This window comes from Gadus chalcogrammus, chromosome 15, assembly GCF_026213295.1.
Source record: "Gadus chalcogrammus isolate NIFS_2021 chromosome 15, NIFS_Gcha_1.0, whole genome shotgun sequence".
Classification (NCBI taxonomy): Eukaryota; Metazoa; Chordata; class Actinopteri; order Gadiformes; family Gadidae; genus Gadus; species Gadus chalcogrammus.
In genome coordinates this window covers 3,925,534-3,945,740 of record NC_079426.1, presented here as the reverse complement: position 1 = coordinate 3,945,740, position 20,207 = coordinate 3,925,534, and the positions used below count along the sequence as shown (strand labels likewise).

At 48.9% G+C, this 20,207-nt stretch overlaps 1 protein-coding gene across 1 annotated transcript in view; it reads right to left on the bottom strand.

Moving 5' to 3' along the window:
• LOC130404927 (neurexin-1a-like) overlaps window positions 1-20,207 on the bottom strand; it is a 188,485-nt gene that overhangs the window by 72,036 nt on the left and 96,242 nt on the right. The window contains exons 12-17 of the mRNA XM_056609876.1: window positions 17,624-17,650; window positions 11,091-11,213; window positions 9,774-10,155; window positions 8,344-8,534; window positions 7,643-7,816; window positions 4,219-4,338 (exon numbers count right to left, since the gene is read on the bottom strand). Of these exons, the coding sequence (XP_056465851.1) occupies window positions 4,219-4,338; window positions 7,643-7,816; window positions 8,344-8,534; window positions 9,774-10,155; window positions 11,091-11,213; window positions 17,624-17,650 (1,017 nt within the window). The remainder of the gene's footprint in view (window positions 1-4,218; window positions 4,339-7,642; window positions 7,817-8,343; window positions 8,535-9,773; window positions 10,156-11,090; window positions 11,214-17,623; window positions 17,651-20,207) is intronic.

The window sequence follows — 20,207 nt, the reverse complement described above, 5'->3', positions numbered from 1 at the left end:
CACGCACACACACGCACGTCTGCGGTGGAGCGCACGGAACCAGCACGGCATGTGGGCTTGTTATCTTGATGTTTGTTCGATACTGCAGAGAGCCTGCTTAGTGCAGTGGAGACGTATTAATATGAAACCGAAAATAGAAAAGAGACTCACCGGCAAAAGTGATCTGAGTTCAGTGCAGAAACACATGATGGCTATAAAAACATAAGTACAGTCCATAGCGCCCATCTGGTCTCTGCAAGCTGTCGTCTCCCTCTCTGAAACTAATGACATTCAAAGCCTACTGCACAAACATACACTCATGCCCGCTGTTCCCATACCGGTTATATAATATCTACTGGAAACTAGAAATGTGGTTTCTCGAAGATGAATCTCGTGTCGTTTCCTCTTACTGTTAACTCATCAATGGATACTTTACTGCTGAATTGAACCAGATTCAAGGTTTGCATATATTAAGGAAAAGCCGCATTGTTATGACAAACTCTCAACTATTGTTCTCAATCGGAGGGGACGTGGAACACGGGGAGGACAAGAGCACACACAAAGCACACACAACCCACCACGCCTGCTGGAATCAGCTCAGCCGCTCACCGGAGGCCGTGAACGTTTTGTCAGGTGAATGGGACGAGGACGACTCAGAGACTCAACATAACTACTGTGAGACGCTGATGAAAACATTGCAACTGCCAATGCTGCCAACGAACTTGAGTATTAAAGTTTACTGTTCACCCACCGCACTCTTCCTCTCTCCACTGCCATTCTAAAATAATTGTGTAATGGTCTTTGCCTGGCTTTCAAAAATAATCCTGTCTGGTAACCAAGGCTGAGGCGTTGCTAGGCAGGCAAGAACCTGGTGACTGCTGCCCACTGATTGGTTTCTGACTTCCTGGCCGATTTCAAACCATCCCATTTCCGTTAATTCAGAGTTAATTCCAGACATATGTATGGTAATCATCCTTGACCATCTGGTAGTTGGGTTTTTTCAATCACAATGACACAGGTGTTGTAATAGATGAAAATCTCCATAGGGCTAGCAAGCAATTGCTCTAATAAATTGAACAATTTACTAGTTTGGCTTCAACCAAACCAAAACCCGTCAAAAATACACGCTTGCTGAAATAAGAATGCTATATTACATGCGCCAAACTCCTGACGATGATTCAAATGAATGATGGATGAAATGCTTCTCATCAGCATTCCAGGGCAACAATGTGATGGCACTATCTGTTCTATGGGCGGGTGACTGACAGCCTCCCAGTGTGTACGCCACCATGGGAGATGGAGTTCATACTACATCTGAGAAGTAATAAAAGGAGGGAGAGAGACAGAAAGATATAGAGAGGGATAGAGAGAGAGAGAGCAGGGGAGAGAGGGGGAGAGAGAGATTGAGAGGCAGAGGGAGATGAGGAGGTATAGAAACAGAGCGTGATAGAGAGAGAGAGAGAGAGAGAGAGAGAGAGAGAGAGAGAGAGAGAGAGAGAGAGAGAGAGAGAGAGAGAGAGAGAGAGAAAAAAACAGAGAGAGCAAGGGAAAGAGATACAGAGAGAGAGAGAGAGAGAGAGAGAGTGAAACAGAATGAGGGAGGGAGAGAGATTGAGAGCGTGAGCGAAAGCGGGAGAGAGAGCGAGAGAGAGAGCGAGTGAGAGAGCGAGAGAGCGAGAGAGCGTGAGCGAAAGCGGGAGAGAGAGCGAGAGAGAGAGCGAGTGAGAGAGCGAGAGAGCGAGAGAGCGAGCGAGGGACAGACCTCAACTCCGTTACCTCCTCTGAGACGGTGGGACATGTACACTGCTGTCGCCTGCGTTCCTGCTCATGCAAATACATCCTACAAATGTGATGTATTCTACTTGAAGATGTCCCCTTCTTCTGCTCCTCACTCCATTCCCAGGAGCTCCAATCAGGGCCAGCGGTGGGCAAACATCTCCTGGTTTGTTCCTACGAGGGCGTTCCGCAAGCACCGCTTGGGTTGGCTGCCGTCACTGGTATACCAACATGCGCTGTGTGATGATGGAGAGGTCATGTTTGTGTGTGTGTGTGTGTGTGTATGTGTGTGTGTGTGTGTGTGTGTGTGTGTGTGTGTGTGTGTGTGTGTGTGTGTGTGTGTGTGTGTGTGTGTGTGTGTGTGTGTGTGTGTGTGTGTGTGTGTGTGTGTGTGTGTGTGTCTGTGTTATTGTTGCACGTTGATGAATATGAATGATAAAAACAACACAAACACACAAACTACACTCTCAGCTAAAGGGTCTTATGCATATTGCATGCACAGGGTGTCATGCATGTACGCTGTGCACTCATGTTTATGTCCATGTGCTGCGTCTCAGCTCCTGTCGCATTAAGCACGCCCCTCGCACACGCTGCCTGCGTACGACAAGGAAGAGAAAGCAAGGCCTCCTCTCTTCCCCCCCCCCCCCCCCCCCCCTCTATCTTAATGCACCTGGTGCGGTTCAGAAGGAGCCCGCCGCCGTCGGTAATGTATTCCTCGACACCTCCGACCTTTCTCTGTGTTTCTGTATTCCGCTGATCCAAGCGCAGAGAGGGTGACTGTATGAAGTCAGGGTGGGGGGGGGGGGCGTGGGAGTTAGGGGGGAGATGGGGGGGGGAGAGGGTTGGAGATGAGGGGTGGCGTAAGGTTGGAGCGGGAGGACACCATTACGTCCTGCGTTCACTCCCCGCCGACAGAAGATCCTTTCAGTGTTATCGTCGCCGGCTCGGATATATATATATATATATATATATATATATATATATATATATATATATATATATTTGGGGCTGGCTGGGAAGACGGCGGGTTTGAATCTATTAACACCATCTCTTGAAGGAAAGGGGGGACGACGAGGGTCTGGTCGTTCTGGCCGCGGTGTTCCTCGGAATGCATTAACATTTAGCGGAACGCCGTCTCCGCCGCCGCCTTTCGTGCCGTCTCATCTCCGAGTGCCCACTCCTTCTGTTTCTCCTCCGCTCTTTACTTCATACCCAAGCCCCCCCTCCCCCCAATCCCCCCCTCCCCCCAATCCCCCCGTCCCCCCCTCCCCCCCTCCCCCCCACGGTGTGCTGCGGCCGCCGAATATAATAATGACCGGAGCGATCCCCCTGTGCATATTTGACATGAGGAACTAGCCTGCTTTGCCCAGGTGCTTCGGATATTACCCCAGTTCTATCAGTGGCCGTATTAACATTAATGAGAGTCCAAAGCAGCCCGGCTCGGCCCAGGCCTAAGCCTTTAAGAGAGATTAATAAAGCAGAACTTTTCCAATGTTGCATTAAGTAAAACTAAATGAGTGCGTGCCTGTGTTTGTGCCAGTCCGTGCGTGCGTTCCAGTCTGTGTGTGCGTTCCAGTCTGTGTGTGTGTGTGTGTGTGCAGTGGGGGAGTATGTGTGTTTTCCTGTGCATTGCACTGAACGTCCACATTCAGTTTGCGAGATTCGATTTCCCTTTATGTGCACAGCTCCCCCTAGTGGTAGGTTTTAGATAATACCCTGTTCCCCCTTTGATGCCAACACTATTAGTCATCCAACGCCAACGCAAAAGGGGATTAGAACAGAAGCAAGTAGTAAGTCTGTGAGCACAATTAAGGACGGCTCCAGTAGAGCATCTGTCCATAGATAGCAGATGGCCCACGTCCTTATTGTTTCAATGAAACAATATTGAATAAAACAGTCGGTCTTCTGCTTATAGAGGAGAAGCCCCCGTAGGGAAGCAACAGACGTGATGACCACAGGGTAGACGCGCTGTAGAACTCACAGGAAGGTTCCTGTCCGCTTCAAACCCAAAGACTTCCTCACTGCCAACCCGCAGTGGTAACCACAGAGCCACTCCACTCAGTCATAGGAGTGGACCGAAAGGGCCCCTGTTTCACTGCAGGTACGACGTAGAACCAACGCCGGGTGGGCTATTGCAACCCATAGTGCATCGGGAACGGACACGCCCACTTGAAATGTCACAGGTGTCACTCGTCATTACAGTGTGAATACCGCCTCATACCTGGTGCCCAAGCAGGGGCCCCTTAAGAACGCCCAGCGTGTTTCGTACGGGTCCCAAACCGTACTGGCGCCGAGACAAACAACAACAACAACAACAACAACAAGACATTGTGAGGCTTGAGCAAAGGCGGTCGATCCAAAGGCTCAACATTGGCACTCGTCCAACCATCCCTTGGCTGACACACGCATCATCACACAGCGGACCTGTCGTAGGTCGAGTGACCGAAAGGGGGGGGGGCTTACCATCGTTGCACAGCGGTCCGCCGAACGACGTCATGCTGCAGTCGCAGCTGAAGCCCTCCCACTGCTGGAGACACACCCCCTGGTTGGCACAGGAGTCCTCCTGGCAGGTGGTACTGGGGCCTGGGCAGCCACAAACACACACAAACACACACACATACAAACGCACACACACACAAACACACAGAGACAGACAGACGAGCGAGGAGTTAGCCAAGTGATACAGTAGGAGGCTGATAAAGCCTTGCCTGGACCCGTTTGCAGTCAGACATTTGAATTCGGTTCAATTGCAGCAGCTGGCATTGTTTCGGCGTGTTTGTTTGTTTGTGGTTTGACAGGATGCTGAAATCAAATGGCCCACACAGGACAGATTAAATCAAAAAGCACAACAGTGTTGCAACACAGGATAGTGAAAGCGTAGAGTGACGCGAACACACACCGACACACACACACACACACACACACACACACACACACTGATAAAGTGAATGACTATGTATAAGTGGCCATACAGACACCTAAAAACATAAAAATAGGAACCAAAGTATATTTGAAACTGTTACATTGCCACAATTGAGAACGAACCACCATTAATGGAAGTGAGCTCTATTTATCTTTCTTATGCTAAATACACGGCGACAAGTACCCACTACAATAGGACCAAGCACGGCATTAAAATGTGCTTGAACGCCTCTTTTCATGTCGGGTTTAAACGATGCAGTGCGACGTCCCCTCGGTCCACTTTAAAGTTTTGCATTGTTCCGCTGTGCTTTGTGGCCTCCACTCCCTTTAAAGTGGCCCCGGCGAAAACAGGGCTCCGTACTCGGCCCCTCATTATGCCGTCCCCAGCTGTGAGGGGGCCCCGCATTAGTATGGGACAACGGACGCCCCCTCCCCGGAGCCCCGCGCACACGACACGCGTGCTCGCACTGCCCGCAGCGTTCAAAGTCAGGCGGCGCTCCGGCATCATGTCTTCAGCGGTCCGTTTGGTTTAGTTTCCCGTCACACTGTCAATGGGTCCATCCGTCAGGCCGACGCTCCATTTGTCAGTGTGTCAGTCGGGGCAGCGCCGGCAGAGGGGTTTGTAACTGAACTAGTGCGGCGCAGTGGTGTCCGTGTTTCTGTCTGGGCTCTCGTACTGAACGCCCCCGGAGTCAGGGAGGAATGGCAGTTGGAATGCAGCCAAGGGTTTAGCACGCGGGCGGCTGTTGTGGTTTATTATATTTATTTGTTTGGTTTTGGGATTTCTTCATGAAAAATGAATGAAAGGAGAATGTTTGGTATGTTTGGTGACGCTCGGTTATATTCGATTTAACGGAACTGATTTATTTCCCCTTATGTCGCAAACATTTGGCATCGATTTTACAATTAACCATGGCACGATTGGCATGTGCTCACATAGTTATTGTTGGTCTTGGTACAGCGAATGTTGCTACAAAACGTATCAGGGGGTGTAATAAGGGGTGCCAATAGAGCGTACAATGACACCAATTTCACTTTTATCAGATTCTCCTATTTAGTTTAGGATTGGTTAAAGACGGAACATAACTTCAAATAATTAAAATAAAAAATAAAAAAAAGATAGCAGAATAACGCATGGCACATATGGCACAATCTCACCTTTTCTCCATTTACAATCCAAAAAAACACACGCAATTACTGCAACGCACATATTTCATCATGCAAAACTATCAACCATCAAAAAACAAACTGTGAATATGTGATCTCAGTATACATCCAGTGAGGGGACTGTGCTACCAGCATACACAGAGTGGGGGATGGTTGGGAGGGGGGCCCAAAGGCGCTGATACAAGATGATGAAGTGATCCTTGTATTCCTAGGGCTGCCCGCCCCAGTACCCTCTGACGGGTGAGTGAGTGAGTGAGTGGGTGGCACGCTGAATAGTCATTTAGCTCAAGGAGACGTGGTCGGGAGTGAGGGAAGACAAAGTGGACGCACTGTAGATGCAACAGGGGGGAAGGAGGAGAGGAGAGAGGGGGGGAGGAGGGGGGACTAGGGCACCAGACTCTCCATCAAACAGAACAAACCATCTACCTTGTAGGTCCGCTTTGGGCAATGGAACTTTGAGTGCAACATTACGCAGAGAGGAAGACAGAAGGGGGAAGAAGGGCAAAGTATACCAATGTTAGTTGTAGATTGAGTGAGAAGGTGTTTGGGGGGGAAAGTCCTGATCAAAGAGGGGACCCTCGTTCTCTGCAACGCAGCCGTGGTGGGGGGTAGTAACGTGATCTATGAATATATCGATTCTATCGGGTGAACGGAGAGAGGGTAATAAGACGTCACTCCGATGCGGTGACACCACGCCAGAGCGCGAGTTCATAACCCCTCGCGAATCGATCCGTCGTCGCCGCGACATGATCACCGACGACGGGGGCGATGAAAGAGGCACATCGGGGATGACACTGAGGAACGCGCGACGAAACCCGAGTGAAAGACACCGAGGGATAAATCAAATGTTGTCTGGGAGACCGGTGGGAAAAACATACGACTTGGAGGGATGGAATAATAATAATATTCATGCATGCAACAAAGACCTCATCCATATTTCAGCAGCGCCGCTACTGGCCCGCACTCAGATCCCAGGGAGAGAGAGGGAGGAGAAAACGAAGGAAAACATGCATATAGTGGCAGCACAATGAGGGGCGACGGGGAAATAAACACTGGCTCGCGCCCTGCGTCGGGGGGGCCCCCTCTGAGTGGGGCCAAGCGACAGCGGAGCCGTGGGGGGGGCCGGGGCGTGCCAGGTCCTGATGCATTCTAACGGCCCGCAAACACACTTAACGGACGTTCAATTAAATGCCCAGGGGGTACCGTGCAGACTGTAGTGTGTTTGGGTGGGTGTGGTTTGGTGTATAGGTGTATAGGTGTATAGGTGTGTGTGTGTGTGTGTGTGTGTGTGTGTGTGTGTGTGTGTGTGTGTGTGTGTGTGTGTGTGTGTGTGTGTGTGTGTGTGTGTGTGTGTGTGTGTGTGTGTATAGGTGTGTGTTTGTGTGTGTGCACAGGTATATGAGAGTGTGTGTTTGTGTGTTTATAGGTGTTTGTGTGTTTATAGGTGTTTGTGTGTATATAGATGTGTGTATAGGTGTGTGCGCGCGTGTGCTTGTGTGTGTGTGTGTGTGTGTGTGTGTCCCCATGATGTCCACACAAGTGGGGGAGGATTTTAAATCAACCAAATGTGTTCATTGGGTGACTATGAGCCTGGCAGGACAAAAATACTGTCACCTCACTCTAGGTAATACTGCAGAACACTAATGGCTTTTAAAAAAAATTGGAAACAATAAGGCCTCCGAGAGTGCTTTTCGATTTTTTGCATAAATGTGAAAGTATATTTTTTATTTTTGGTTTATTTAATTTCTGTACGAGGGATCACAGCTCCCTCTAGTGGTCTTTGTGAGGGCTCACCCACCTTCACATCCCCTCTCGATCTGACCCACGCAGTCCAGGGCGTCGGACATCAGGTCGGGCAGGCGTCCGTTCAGGTCCACAGAGGCAAGGCAGCCCTGGAAGCCCTCCTTGGCGTGCACCAGTTTGGGCAGCTCTTTGAACATCTCCTTCGCCACGCCGCCGATGTAAAGGTCGCCTGTTGTTGGGGGAGGGAGAGGTAGAGGGATGCAACATTGAATGAACTATTTACCATTTGTCATTAAAGAAGCAACCTAAATAAGAGCATGCATTGATTGTTTATTATTGTTTTTGAATTGTTGTGTTATCACAAACTGTGGGTCGTATTATCTTTGTTGAGGATCACAGGGAATTAATCATTTATTGCTCTACTCAAAATTGACAAAATATTAGTTCTTTACTCATTTATAATTCAATTTCGGGCCTTTTCTCAATCAATGGCGAGAAAGAAAATCAGTAATCTAAAACAAAAACCTTTAACATTTCACAAATTTCTTCAGATTACCTCTTCATATATTTTACTCAAATAGATAGACAAGTAACATCAACCAGCTCCCATGATGATAAATAAGCACAACCACACCCACGCAAGCGCACACACACACACACACACACACACACACGCACACACACACACGCACACACCCACACACGCACACACGCACGTGACCGGTGAATCAGAGTGGGACCGGGCCCACCACCCACCCTTGAGGTCCAGGTTCTTGGCCCCGCTGGTAGTCTGAGTGGTGATCTTGGTGTCGATCTTCACCGTGTGCAGGTTGTTGGTGTCCCGGGAGATGATGACGTTGTGCCAGTGGTTGTCGTTCAGGGGCTTGTTGGAGTTGCCCTTGATCAGGTGGGCCCCGTTCCCAAGGTCGGACACGTAGTGCAGGTACCTGGGGGGGACACACACAAGATGGCCGGCACGGGGGAGAGAGGTGCCGGGGACACGGGATTAGGAAACTATGGTGAGGAGCACGTTGGAGACACCACTGCAACGAGTGATGTTCAGAAATTCATGTTTAAATGGATGACCTATTTTCGGGGATTACCGGTTATAATTAAGCCATAATTGCCATTAATAATGAATAATGGCAAAAAGCCTTCAGGTCAAGTCGCTTTAATAATGATCTGAGACACACGTATTTGCTTTACTGAAATTATAAGCAACTGTTTGGTTCTCATACTTCATTCTCTTTTCTAGTCAATCAGCACTTACACAAAACCACCAAGAGGGGGCAGAAAACAAACACAAATGGACAGAATGCTTGCGTGTGAGTGTGTGCGTGGGAGTATGTGTGTGTGTTCAGTGTGTATGTGTCTGTGTGTGTCTGAGAGTTAGTGTGTGTGTGCGTGCGTGCGTGCGTGCGTGCGTGCGTGCGTGCGTGCGTGCGTGCGTGCGTGCGTGCGTGCGTGCGTGCGTGCGTGCGTGCGTGCGTGCGTGTGTGCGTGTGCGTGTGTGTGCGTAAGTATGTGTGTGTGTATCTGGGAGTACCGGTATGTATGTTTGAATGGATGTGTGTGTGTGTGGGAGTATGTATGAATGTATGGATGGCTGTGTGTGTGTGTGTGTGTGTGTGTGTGTTTGGTGTGAGTGTGTGTCTTCGAATAACAGTCTCCAGGAGAGATAAGGGAACTATGCAAAGGGAGAAGGTACTTCCCAGCGTGGGCTGAGCTGAATAACTAAGTCCTGACTCTGGAAATAGCCGGAATACATGAACTAGCATGCATTTTCTGTTTACTTTGAATACATTACTGGGGTTTCGATAAGTTTCTGTCAGGCTATTGGTGGGAGACCCGACTGCGGCTGGTTTCAGCTGGTTTCAGCTGGTTTCAGCAGCCTGTCAGGTATTGACGGCTCCCTTAATAAGGACTTAATGGAAACGCTGAAAGGCTTTTCAATGAAAACACAGTCTGGCACAAAGGTGATAAGAAACCATTTGAATAGTTACATAACGCTCCCTTCCATCCACAGGCGGGAATCCCACTCATTCGCGTCCCCCCCCCCCCCGTCCCCCCCGTCTCCCCGTCTCCTCGGTTGGAAAGCATACGTGCTTCCGCCCCCGACTCCCACATCAAAGAACAAAAAGAACAAAACAACGCCACCAGACCGCCGCACGCCAGCGAGCGCTCACCCTTTGACCAGCTCCACCACGATGAAGTCGTTGCCGTCGCCGCTGTTGTAGAGGATGAGGCCGTCGGACGAGGTGGTCTTGAACTGGAAGAAGAGGTGCATGGCGTAGTAGGCCTGCAGGGTGGTCAGCGTCAGGTAGCTGGCGCGCGACTTGAAGGTGACGGGGTCGGCGATGATGTTCTTGTAGCCGATCATGGCGTTGAGCTCGCAGTAGTCGATGTCGCCGTTCTTGCACAGGTCGATGTAGGGCATGCCGTTGAGCGTCAGGCCCTGCAGGTGGCCGATGAAGTTGGACGGCACCATGGACATGAAGCGCTTCTCCGTCACGATGCCCGTCTCGATGTTGTGGAACTCCAGCTGAGAGTGGTCCCCCGCCATTTGACCTTTTGGCGACGGGACGAGGGGTGGGAGAGAGGGGAGGGACAGGGGGGGGGGAGACGGTGGACGGTGGGGGTGAGAGGGAGGGAGATGGGGAGGGTGGTACGAGGAGGGATGAGGGAAAGAGAGGGAGAGGGAAATAATGGAGAGGGATGGTGAGGAGAGGAGAGAGGGTGAGAGAGTGATATAGAGAGGGGGAGGGAGGGGGAGAGAGGGGGAGGGAGGGGGTGAAAGAGCCAGAGAGAGCCAGAGAGAGAGAGGGAAGAGAGAGAGGGAAAGAGAGAGAGAGAGCGAGAGAGCGAGCCAGAGAGAGAGAGAGAGAGAGAGAGAGAGAGAGAGAGAGAGAGAGAGAGAGAGAGAGAGAGAGAGCCAGAGAGCCAGAGAGAGAGAGAGAGAGAGAGAGAAAGCCAGAGAGAGGGAGAGAGAGAGAGCGAGAGCCAGGGAGAGAGAGAGCGAGAGCCAGAGAGAGAGAGAGAGCCAGAGAGAGAGAGCGAGCGAGCCAGAGAGAGAGAGAGCCAGAGAGAGAGCGAGAGAGAGAGAGAGAGAGCCAGAGAGCGAGAGAGCGAGAGCCAGAGCGAGAGAGAGAGAGAGAGAGAGAGAGAGAGGGAGGCGGTGGTTGGATGCAATGAGGGGTTTCATTTGTTAGTTCTGCTGAACTGTAATAGAATCCAAGAAGAATAATACAAATGACAATACTCTGGTACAATATCTGTTGAATAACACATTTGTGTTGAATGTTCTGTGAATTATTGTGATCAACATTAATTAACGTAAAATAATCAGATTTAAACCCATGACAACATCCAATCCAACGACACGTCGTCTTACCTAGATAACGATAAGCCAACACACAGTGTCCTGTGAGGAGTGATATCACTCCCCACGGGCCAGGGAGTGAGAGAGGGAACTGCGCTATAGCGCCATGGCTGATAACAAGTACCTTCCACGGGTGTCAGGTCATCCACGGTCAGCTGCAGATTCTTCCCTCTCCTGAACACGCGCACCGTATGCCACTCATTATCGTTCAGATTCTGACCCGCAAATATAGTCTCGGGACCCTTGCCTGCAGGACAGTCCAAACATGGGTTAAAACATACACACGCACACGCACACGCACACACACGCACGCACGCATGCATGCACACAGAAACATACACATTCTGGTTTTGATTTATTATGCACACACTCACTTACACACTCACGTACTTCCACGCACACACACAGACTCGCAAATAAACATACAGTCAAAAAAAGATTAAGTGTAGGGTGGATAGAAAAAAAGAGAAATGTAAGTTAAATAGCAAATAAATGACAATACCTTCACTCTGTTTTACTAGACAGAGCAGAAGATGCATTGAAATATATTTGTAGCAGGAGCGGGGGGGAGGTAATTATCAGATCCGAATTTAAAATTATTTTGTATTGAAATGATAACAATAATTGATCGCTGACAATTGTAATGATTTATCATGCAAAGGAGCCACGAGAAATGAGAAGTCATAATATTATTGTTTCAAAAATATATGCATTGAAAAAGGTTGAACTGAAAGTAATCTGCATTTTTCGGGGAGTCTATTTAGTTGTGAAACACTTTGTTCTTTTACCACTTGGGGGCAGCAGATTACCACCACTAAATGAGACACGAAGCAGCTAGCGTGTCTCCATCTTGAATGCCATGGGTAGCACCAAAGAGATAGGCCCACAACGGGTGCTATAAACGATCCTATTATACATCCATGGATGGTGTGCTGATACCCAGCATTCGATTACTGCGGAACACGCAATGAGACAGCGATGCAAAATCAATCTGGGACAATCTATCAGGTATTTACAGGGCTAAATTGAGATATTTGGGGTGCTAAAAAAATCAACAGTTAAGGTGGACAGACATGTATCCAGAAAAACAGCGGGAAAGACGAGGAATTACAGAGTGTGATATTAGTGATAATAGCAACTAATTAACCCATTTAAACAATGAGCCTGGATTATTCCCTCTCAGCTATCCACCAGTCGACTATAGTTAGCTTGTTGTCTTTAATTCCTAGTCCCTCCATTTAATTAGCAGGCTGGACCAGAAGTCCAGGTTCAGGAAATAAAAGTCAGCCATGTTTTGGGTCTCTCTCTTTGTGCTGAGATCCAGGGCTGAGTCAGATAGCAGTCTTCACTCATTAGTCCTGTGCCTGCTTGTGCTAATTAGCCATTCCAGATGGTCTTTTCTAAATATCACGCTTTTACTGAACCTGAACAGAGCCCGGGAATTCTACCTCAGTGTAGGCTGACACACAACTCACTATTGTTCTACATTAAACATCCATGCATACATAAAACGCACAAACCATGTGACACCAACTCAATAGCTGTTTTCGGTCCATCCCTTTCACACAAAAGTAACATACATGCTCAACAACAAAAGGACGAAGATTACAGGGAGAACGGCCATGATTGTTTGTCTTTTAGCGTGTGCTGTTGTTTCTTCGTTCGAGATGCACAAAGTAAAGTCCATCACTGTAACAACAACCGGCGCTGACATCAAAACCCAGATGGTGTCTGATGACATACTTCTGAACGAGGTTTACTTACTTATGCTCTATTATCGAGCGCTCCAGCTCCTCTGAAATGCATGGATAGCACTGCACAGGCCGACCGTAATGAATCAGTGCGAGGAGAGGATCGTAAACACAAGCCTTGGGCCGCAGCGTGGGGGGCGGGGGGGACCGCATAGAGGCCAGGTCCATTTGGTGACCCTATTTGTTGGGTATTTATTTCCCCCCCCCCCCCCCGTTTTCCACAATCTTCAAAGAGCCAGTGCAATGTGTATGCAAATGAGGCGGGTGTCAACGCGCCGGGACGCGAGGCGGCGCCGTCTCAGCGGCCCGGTTCTGCTGGCTAAGCAGTGAGCAGCGGGGGCAGGCTGGGGAGCAAAACGGCCGGCCAGGGATTAAGAGGGGAAGAGATATGAAATAATAGGATGGACTCAGACTGGAAAAGGACTCTTGATCTTTAGCCTTCCGCCGTGCCGTCCTTGTTGCATCTCCGGGCCGGGGGAAGAGAAGGGCAGAGGCAAAAAGTGGGGGGGGGCAAACTATAGCGGGGCGGTGGAACACGCCTCATTCAGTAGGAGGGCTTGGGATCAGGCCCGACCCGGAGAGCCGGTGAGGGGACCCACGCAGTCATGAGACCCACGCCCTCCCCAAGGCCAAAGCCCTGGCGCTGAGGGGGACTCCGCGGTGGGGTCCAGGGCTGTCCCCGGCCCTTCTTGAGGCTGATCTATATGCAGTGTTGGTTCCATGCTGGTGGATCCACACTGAAGACGCCCGCCTTTCCCAGCTGCCTCACTGACTTCAGGCCCAAGGGATTGGGTGGAGGAGTGTCATATGTGGGTTTGGGGGGGGGGGAGGGGGGGTAGGTCAGTGGACGCGGGATGAGAAGATGTGATTTTCCAGTCAATGGGTTCTGGCTGCTAGGAGAGCTAGTGGGTCGAGGGGTCGGTGCAGCTCCACGCTCGGGACTTGCCCCAGGCTGCGAGGGGGGGAGGGTCTTGTTGCCCTAGGGGCAGCTCACGAGTGGCAAATAACTGTTTAAGCTGACGTTTGCAATGTCGTGCCAGAAGACGTATATATGTGTAACAAATCAATAGCGTGCTCATTAAAAACTGAATGCTAAAATGTCCAGGCGTTGAAGGGGTTAAATGGTGCCAAAGCGAGACGCCGAGAAAATCAATAGCGGGCCCTTTTGTTTCATGTTGTAAGCCGCGCCATTTAAAGGTCTGCAACCTAACTACACCCGATTATGGCAACTTTGACAACCGCTTCAGACTTTTAGAAGCTTAATCCTGGTCCTGCACATTTTTGCCAACGTCACTTTGAAATATGGTACAATAAATGGTGTTAAATACCGTCTGTAGAAGACTGATGATGATGGAACATAGCTCTGTCTGACCTCATCTCAGTGCTCCGTGTCACTCCTACATCCCTTGAACCTTGTGTACCGGTACAGGCTTTGCTGTACCCTAATTAGCAGGGCAAGTCCTATCGTAATTAGCAAACCACAGTGCCGCTAATTACAAAACGCAAGTGTTGCGGCGGCCAAAACAATTTGTACTGTAATTTCTAAATAATGACATAGCATCATCTGGGATGGTCAGGGACAGAAAGCGAAATCCTTGAGTCAGCAGTGGGTTCCTAATCAAAAAACACCTGTCAACTTTATAATAAAGCCATGCAGCTGACTGATGGCACCTGACATAATTATGAAGAGTGTCATCCACTTTTCTTCAGTGGCGGTGCCAGAGATTAAATACAGACTTCATTTGACATTCCAAGCAGAGCGAACAGAGCCCCCTGAAACTCTCCTTACACTAAGGCCTCGGTTTATTCCCTTCTCCTGGTGGCTGGAGGCTGTCCATTACCACTATGTTTATACCGTGGCCTGTCTTAACACTCAATTATGGGTGTCTGGAGGCAATTCTGTTTTAATCAAAACACCTCTGATGAGCAAAGCCTTTGATAACTTCTCCTAACGAACAGACCGGGCGAGATTGGAGGGTCCCGTGAATATGCTGACGTGGCACCAAATCGATGGCCTGGATGGATGGATTCGGAGGCATCCTCTAAAATTAGAGCGATAAACATGCTGACTTATTAAAAAAGTCTTTCAAAAACACCTTGGCATCACGGTTCTGCCACTTTCGCCCACAATGATCGCCATTGACTCAGTGGCGACTTTTGACTCAGGTCTGAGTCTTAAGACGATGTAAGGCCAATGAAGCATGAGCCTGAAAGCCCGGTTTTAATAAGGCCTGTTTGAACCCATAGGCAGGGGTGAACCACAGGTGTCCTAATTCCCAACGCTGCCCAACAAGAACATTAGCATCTGAGAAAAGAGTGACTAGGATAAGCATCGGAAATAAAGCGGTCAAATTAAAGAATTCCACACGCGCCACTACCAGTTTATCCGTCTTTCACGCTATGCTGCTTCATGCTGCTTGTTATGAACGGAAACGTCCTCCCCTATGTTTATCGTTATGTTTATGTTTATCACACCGCACCGCAACAAAGAGCTTACATGTTGAGGGATTGAACCACAGAGGGCTCTGTGTCTCACGGGGCGGAGATCTAGCCTGTCAGGCGTGTGTGTGTAAGATATATTCAATGAACCACAGTCCTCCCGCAGAGGAGAACAGACCGTTCAGCCAAGACGATGGGAGGAACTCACCTTCCCTGCGACGGTTTCCACCAATAAGCTATCGCTCTGCTTTTGCACTATCCAGAACACACCATCGTGTTTTTTTTTTTTATCCCTGCGGGTCCAGGCAAACAAGAAATTCAGAGAAGCAGCATATGCCAACCAAAAAATTGGTTTATTCGCGGGATATTTTTAGCATGCATGTTTAATGTGTCACTCGCTTCCTGTTAACAATGTTTAAGGCAAAGTGGCAGTGTGTTCTCCAGACAGAGCGGGGAAGCCCCAGGGAAGCTGGCTCCCTAATTGACAGTGATTTGTTCTTTGAGTCAGTGCTGAAAATCCTCATTCACCACAATGACCCGAGCAGTAGCGCCTGACAACATACATTAATTAACACAGGGACATTTAAAAAAAAAGGGCAGGCTAAAATAAATCAGGAAAAAATAAATATAGTAGCCACGTTTAAAGCCAAACCAGAAGGAAGACTTGAAATGATAAAATAGAGGAATTGGTTTATCTGAAAGTACTGGGGTAAGCACAGTTCTTTATAACAACCTAATTCAGACGTCCTGCTCTGACATAATCAGGTCTCCCTGCATGAACGAGTGGACTGCTTCTTCCCTTCTCTGTGCCTCCATTTTACAGAGGGAGGAGTCCACACATTCTCACTTGCATTGCCAAATGCTGTCAGGGTCAATTGTGACATGTCCGTGCATGGAGAGTTTTAAAAAAAACACGTGTTTAACTCATGCGCCGTCAGCAGCATATAGGTTTACGATTTTAAAGCGTCCACTTTTGATCAGTTTCATAATCAATATTATAATATCCAAAGGATATCACCAGAAAAAAAAAACCATGGCAGGCATTCAAAAATAAGAATGATCATCTGCTAATGTGAATTATGGAGCATGTTCCTTCACAACATTGTCTCGATAAACAAAGAATGACCTTTAAGCACTGTGGGGGGGAATTAGAGATTACAGTGTTTGATTTGCATATACAAATAACTGACACATTCCAAGATGCATTAGCAAAGCTATTTAGCATTTAGAAAGGTGTTGAGAGTCATCTTATATCAGGAGGTTGGTCGGCAGAGAGAGAGAGAGAGAGAGAGAGAGAGAGAGAGAGAGAGAGAGAGAGAGAGAGAGAGAGAGAGAGAGAGAGAGAGAGAGAGAGAGAGAGAGAGAGAGAGAGAGAGAGAAAGAAAGAAAGAAAGAAAGAAAGAAAGAAAGAGAGAGAGAGAGAGAGAGAGAGAGAGAGAGAGAGAGAAAGAGAGAGAGAATTGTGGGTAGGATTCCAAACATCTCTGAATTGCTCTCAGGCAAAGATATAACCTTGAAACAACCTTTCGCGCACACACTCACACACACACAAACATTGACACCGACACCGACAAACACACACTCCAACACACAAACACACACACGCACACACTTGCCCACTCGTTAAAATGAAGATTCAACTATTTATTATTTACAGTTGCAGAGAACTAACCTTTCACATATTTTCCACTTCAAGTGTTTCAATGTAAACTCTTTGTTTAGCCACACAAGGATACACAAACGTTTTACACACACACACACATACACAGGTAGAAATGCCCAAAAATACAGACACACACTTATAAACACATCTGTGAACACCACCACACATGCACACCAAAAAACACACAACAAACACAAACACACACACACCAACACACGATTACAAGATCCATTCTCGGTGCCTCCCTATTCTTTCTGCTCTACGAGGCAGGTTAATGAGAATCATAAAATCACACTCTGTATTTCCTCTCTCCTCCGAACGGCCTCATCAATTTACAGGCAGCACCGAGTACTAAAGGGAAGAAATAGCAACAGAAAAGGGGACGGGTCATTGGCAGAGGAAGCCATGCATCGCTAAAACACCCTCCCGTACTAAGCGCAGCCCACTCATCACGTCAGCCCCGGTTTTAAGGGGGGCGACCATATGGTGAAATATATAACTCAGGCTTGACCGTGGCGTATAGATTTTTCATTATCAGCCCCCCCCCCCCTCCGCCTCCGCAGTCCAATCGATGGGGCGCAGAATGCGCAGGGACGTACCCGAAACCTCTTTCGTTTTCCGAAATCGGTGTCATCTATCTACGTTGATTTTAGCAAAAATATAAAAAGTCCCCGTGAGGTATTTGTATGAGTCTAGGGTTCACTCGAACGCACACGAGGAAAGAGGCAGCGTGAGAGTGCACGCACAGTGAGAGAGTTAAGACAAGAAGAAGGAAAACATAGAGAGAGGTGAACAGAAACTTACTGGATGTACAGTTTATCCTGATACAATCTAGATGGGGAAGAATAGGTGAGAGATAAATTCATCTTTCAACGTTACAGCCGCAGAGCATCATTAGAAAGCACACAGTCCCCCTCTCTGGGGACCCACGCACGGACCCCCCCCCCTGTCCACTGGTGCTCTCGGGCGTCGCCCTGGGCAACCGGGCCACCAATCAGCCCGCGTGTGTCTATGCCTCAGAGTCTTTCACGGGTAGCACACGGTTTTTAGTGCTTTTCGTCTTTTTTCCTTTTTTTTTCGCCACGCTATAATCGGTCCAATTGGTTTTTATCATGGCTCATGCAAGTTTTTACAATTTTGTCCATAACAAGCTGTGGCCTATTTTACGACATGAGAGCATCAGTTTTGTTTCAGGGTCAGACAGGGCCACTTGGTAGGAATGCTTAAGGTCCTTTCTCTTTGTGTGTGTGTTGAGGAGAAACACAACACGTTATTCGTTATTCGGTGTTCTCATCCTTGAAATGATGCGTTGGAAGTTGGAAGTTCTGGTGGTGCATGCGGCTTGCATGTTAATGCCAGGGGGCACCGTCACACTCTCCTCTCCGTCTTTATAACCACGTAATACCCTCACTAATGAAGGGAAAAGTATGCCTCTTTACATCCGCCGCTCTGTCGTACCACGAGAGAGAGGGAGAGAGCGAAGAGGGAGAGAAGTGGCAGCGAAACTATTATACATGCTGCTGTAACAGCCTCGTCGAATCTGCTACTAACGCTAATCATCCTCCATTGGCGAAAAAACACACAATCCAATGCCAATCCGAACGGGAGCGGAACGTGCTCCGGCTGATTTGTGTCGTGGTTCTCCACACACTGCAGACAGGGAGCCTGGGAGTGTATTTGTGCGTGCTATGGCGCTATACCGCGCGCTCCCTATTGTTAACGCTAGAAAGGTGACCCAAACGTCCAAGCACCCTCTCCGTACCACTTGGCCCTGCGAGTCGTGCGTCGTCAACCACAGCAGAAGGGGGTCAGAAACAACCAGGGACCACCACCGACCGCGCCCGGGCAGGGAACGCTCTGCTCTTGTAGGAGGGATGGATGTGGGGGGGGGGGGGGGGGGGAAGGGTCGGTGCATTGGGGGGGGTCGGGTGCTGTATCAGCATTACGGAGCGCTTGTGTAAAACGGTGTACATTGAAAGGCCCTGGGGGGGGGGGGGGGGGGGGACGACGACGACTGTGTGTTGTGGTGTCGCTGTTGTTGTTGTTGTTGAGCCGTTGTACGAAGGCCCCGGCGCCGTATGTCGAGCGTACGTCCGCATTGGCGTATTCATGCATAGACGCCCCGTTTTACGATCGTCTTTTCGAATGAATTTCGTTCGTTGTTGATCGTGTTGGCTGCCTGTGTAAGGCGCGCTGAACGGCGTTCGGGTTTGAAGACGAGATCATTTCTGGTCAAATTTGGGTTGCATTTGTTTGTTTTTTATTCTATTTTTTATCTTGCGTGTTCAGTGAAAAACAATTTCACTGCACATCCTCTGCGTGAGTATGTGACAAATACAACCCTTTGAATCTTTGAATCTTGAGGGGTGCTAATACCATACAGGGCGGCTAACATGGCTAGCTCGCCCCAGCCGATGTGCGGCACCGCCGTCCCCGCCCCCGCCCTGCCCGTAGGGAGCGGCGGGCGAGCTGTCCCCGTTTGTGTGTGCCTCTAAACGGCAGTGCTTAGGGAACCCATTGGTGTTCAGCCATTAGAAAGGAGAATAGATAGCTATCATATCGGCGGCGGTGGCGGCGGCGGCGGCGGCGCGTTTGGGGAATAGGGGACTTTTTGGCAGGCGCCATTGCTTGCTCTCTTGAGCAGAGCGTGCCAACACGCGAGTGTGTGGACACGAGCGCTTTGACCAGGCGCTTTCTACACGGGCACGGGGCCAACTCCAAATTCATATTATTTTTACCTATTTAACTGAGTTAATATGTATACACGTACATATATATATATATATGTACGTGTATACATATTAACATAAATATACAAACATACACATATATAGATAAAAATACATACATATACATATAAATATACATAGATATAAACATATATATGCATATAAACCATGATAGGACGGCTGTATGTTGAAGCCGAATGCAGAGGGGTGGAGCTCACCGGAGGTCTGGCCTTGTATTGGCCGAGCCATGGCTCGGTTTGCATCAGATATTTAACACAGCGCTGTGGGATAACTTGAGGGGATTCGATCCATTGCATAAAAAAATGATTGAAGCGCCGTCCTCCTGAGATTAAGTTTGAGTTCGAACTGGATTTCAAACAAAGCTGAACCCTCGGGAAGAATGTAGCGGGAGCGCACGACTACGGCAACGCTGGGTGTAACCGTGGTGACGGAGGGGTAATCGGGGTGGGGGGGCAGGGGGAGGGGGGGGGGGGGAGGAGCGATGAGCGCTCCCTGCTGGCCACGGGCAGGTGAGTGCTCACCTGGCAGTAAGACAAGAGCTGCAGACCCTTACCATTGAAAGGTTATACCATCCCGTTCTATTCTAAACACACACAGCAATAGCATTAGAAATGAACATGTGTGTGTGTGCTTGTGTT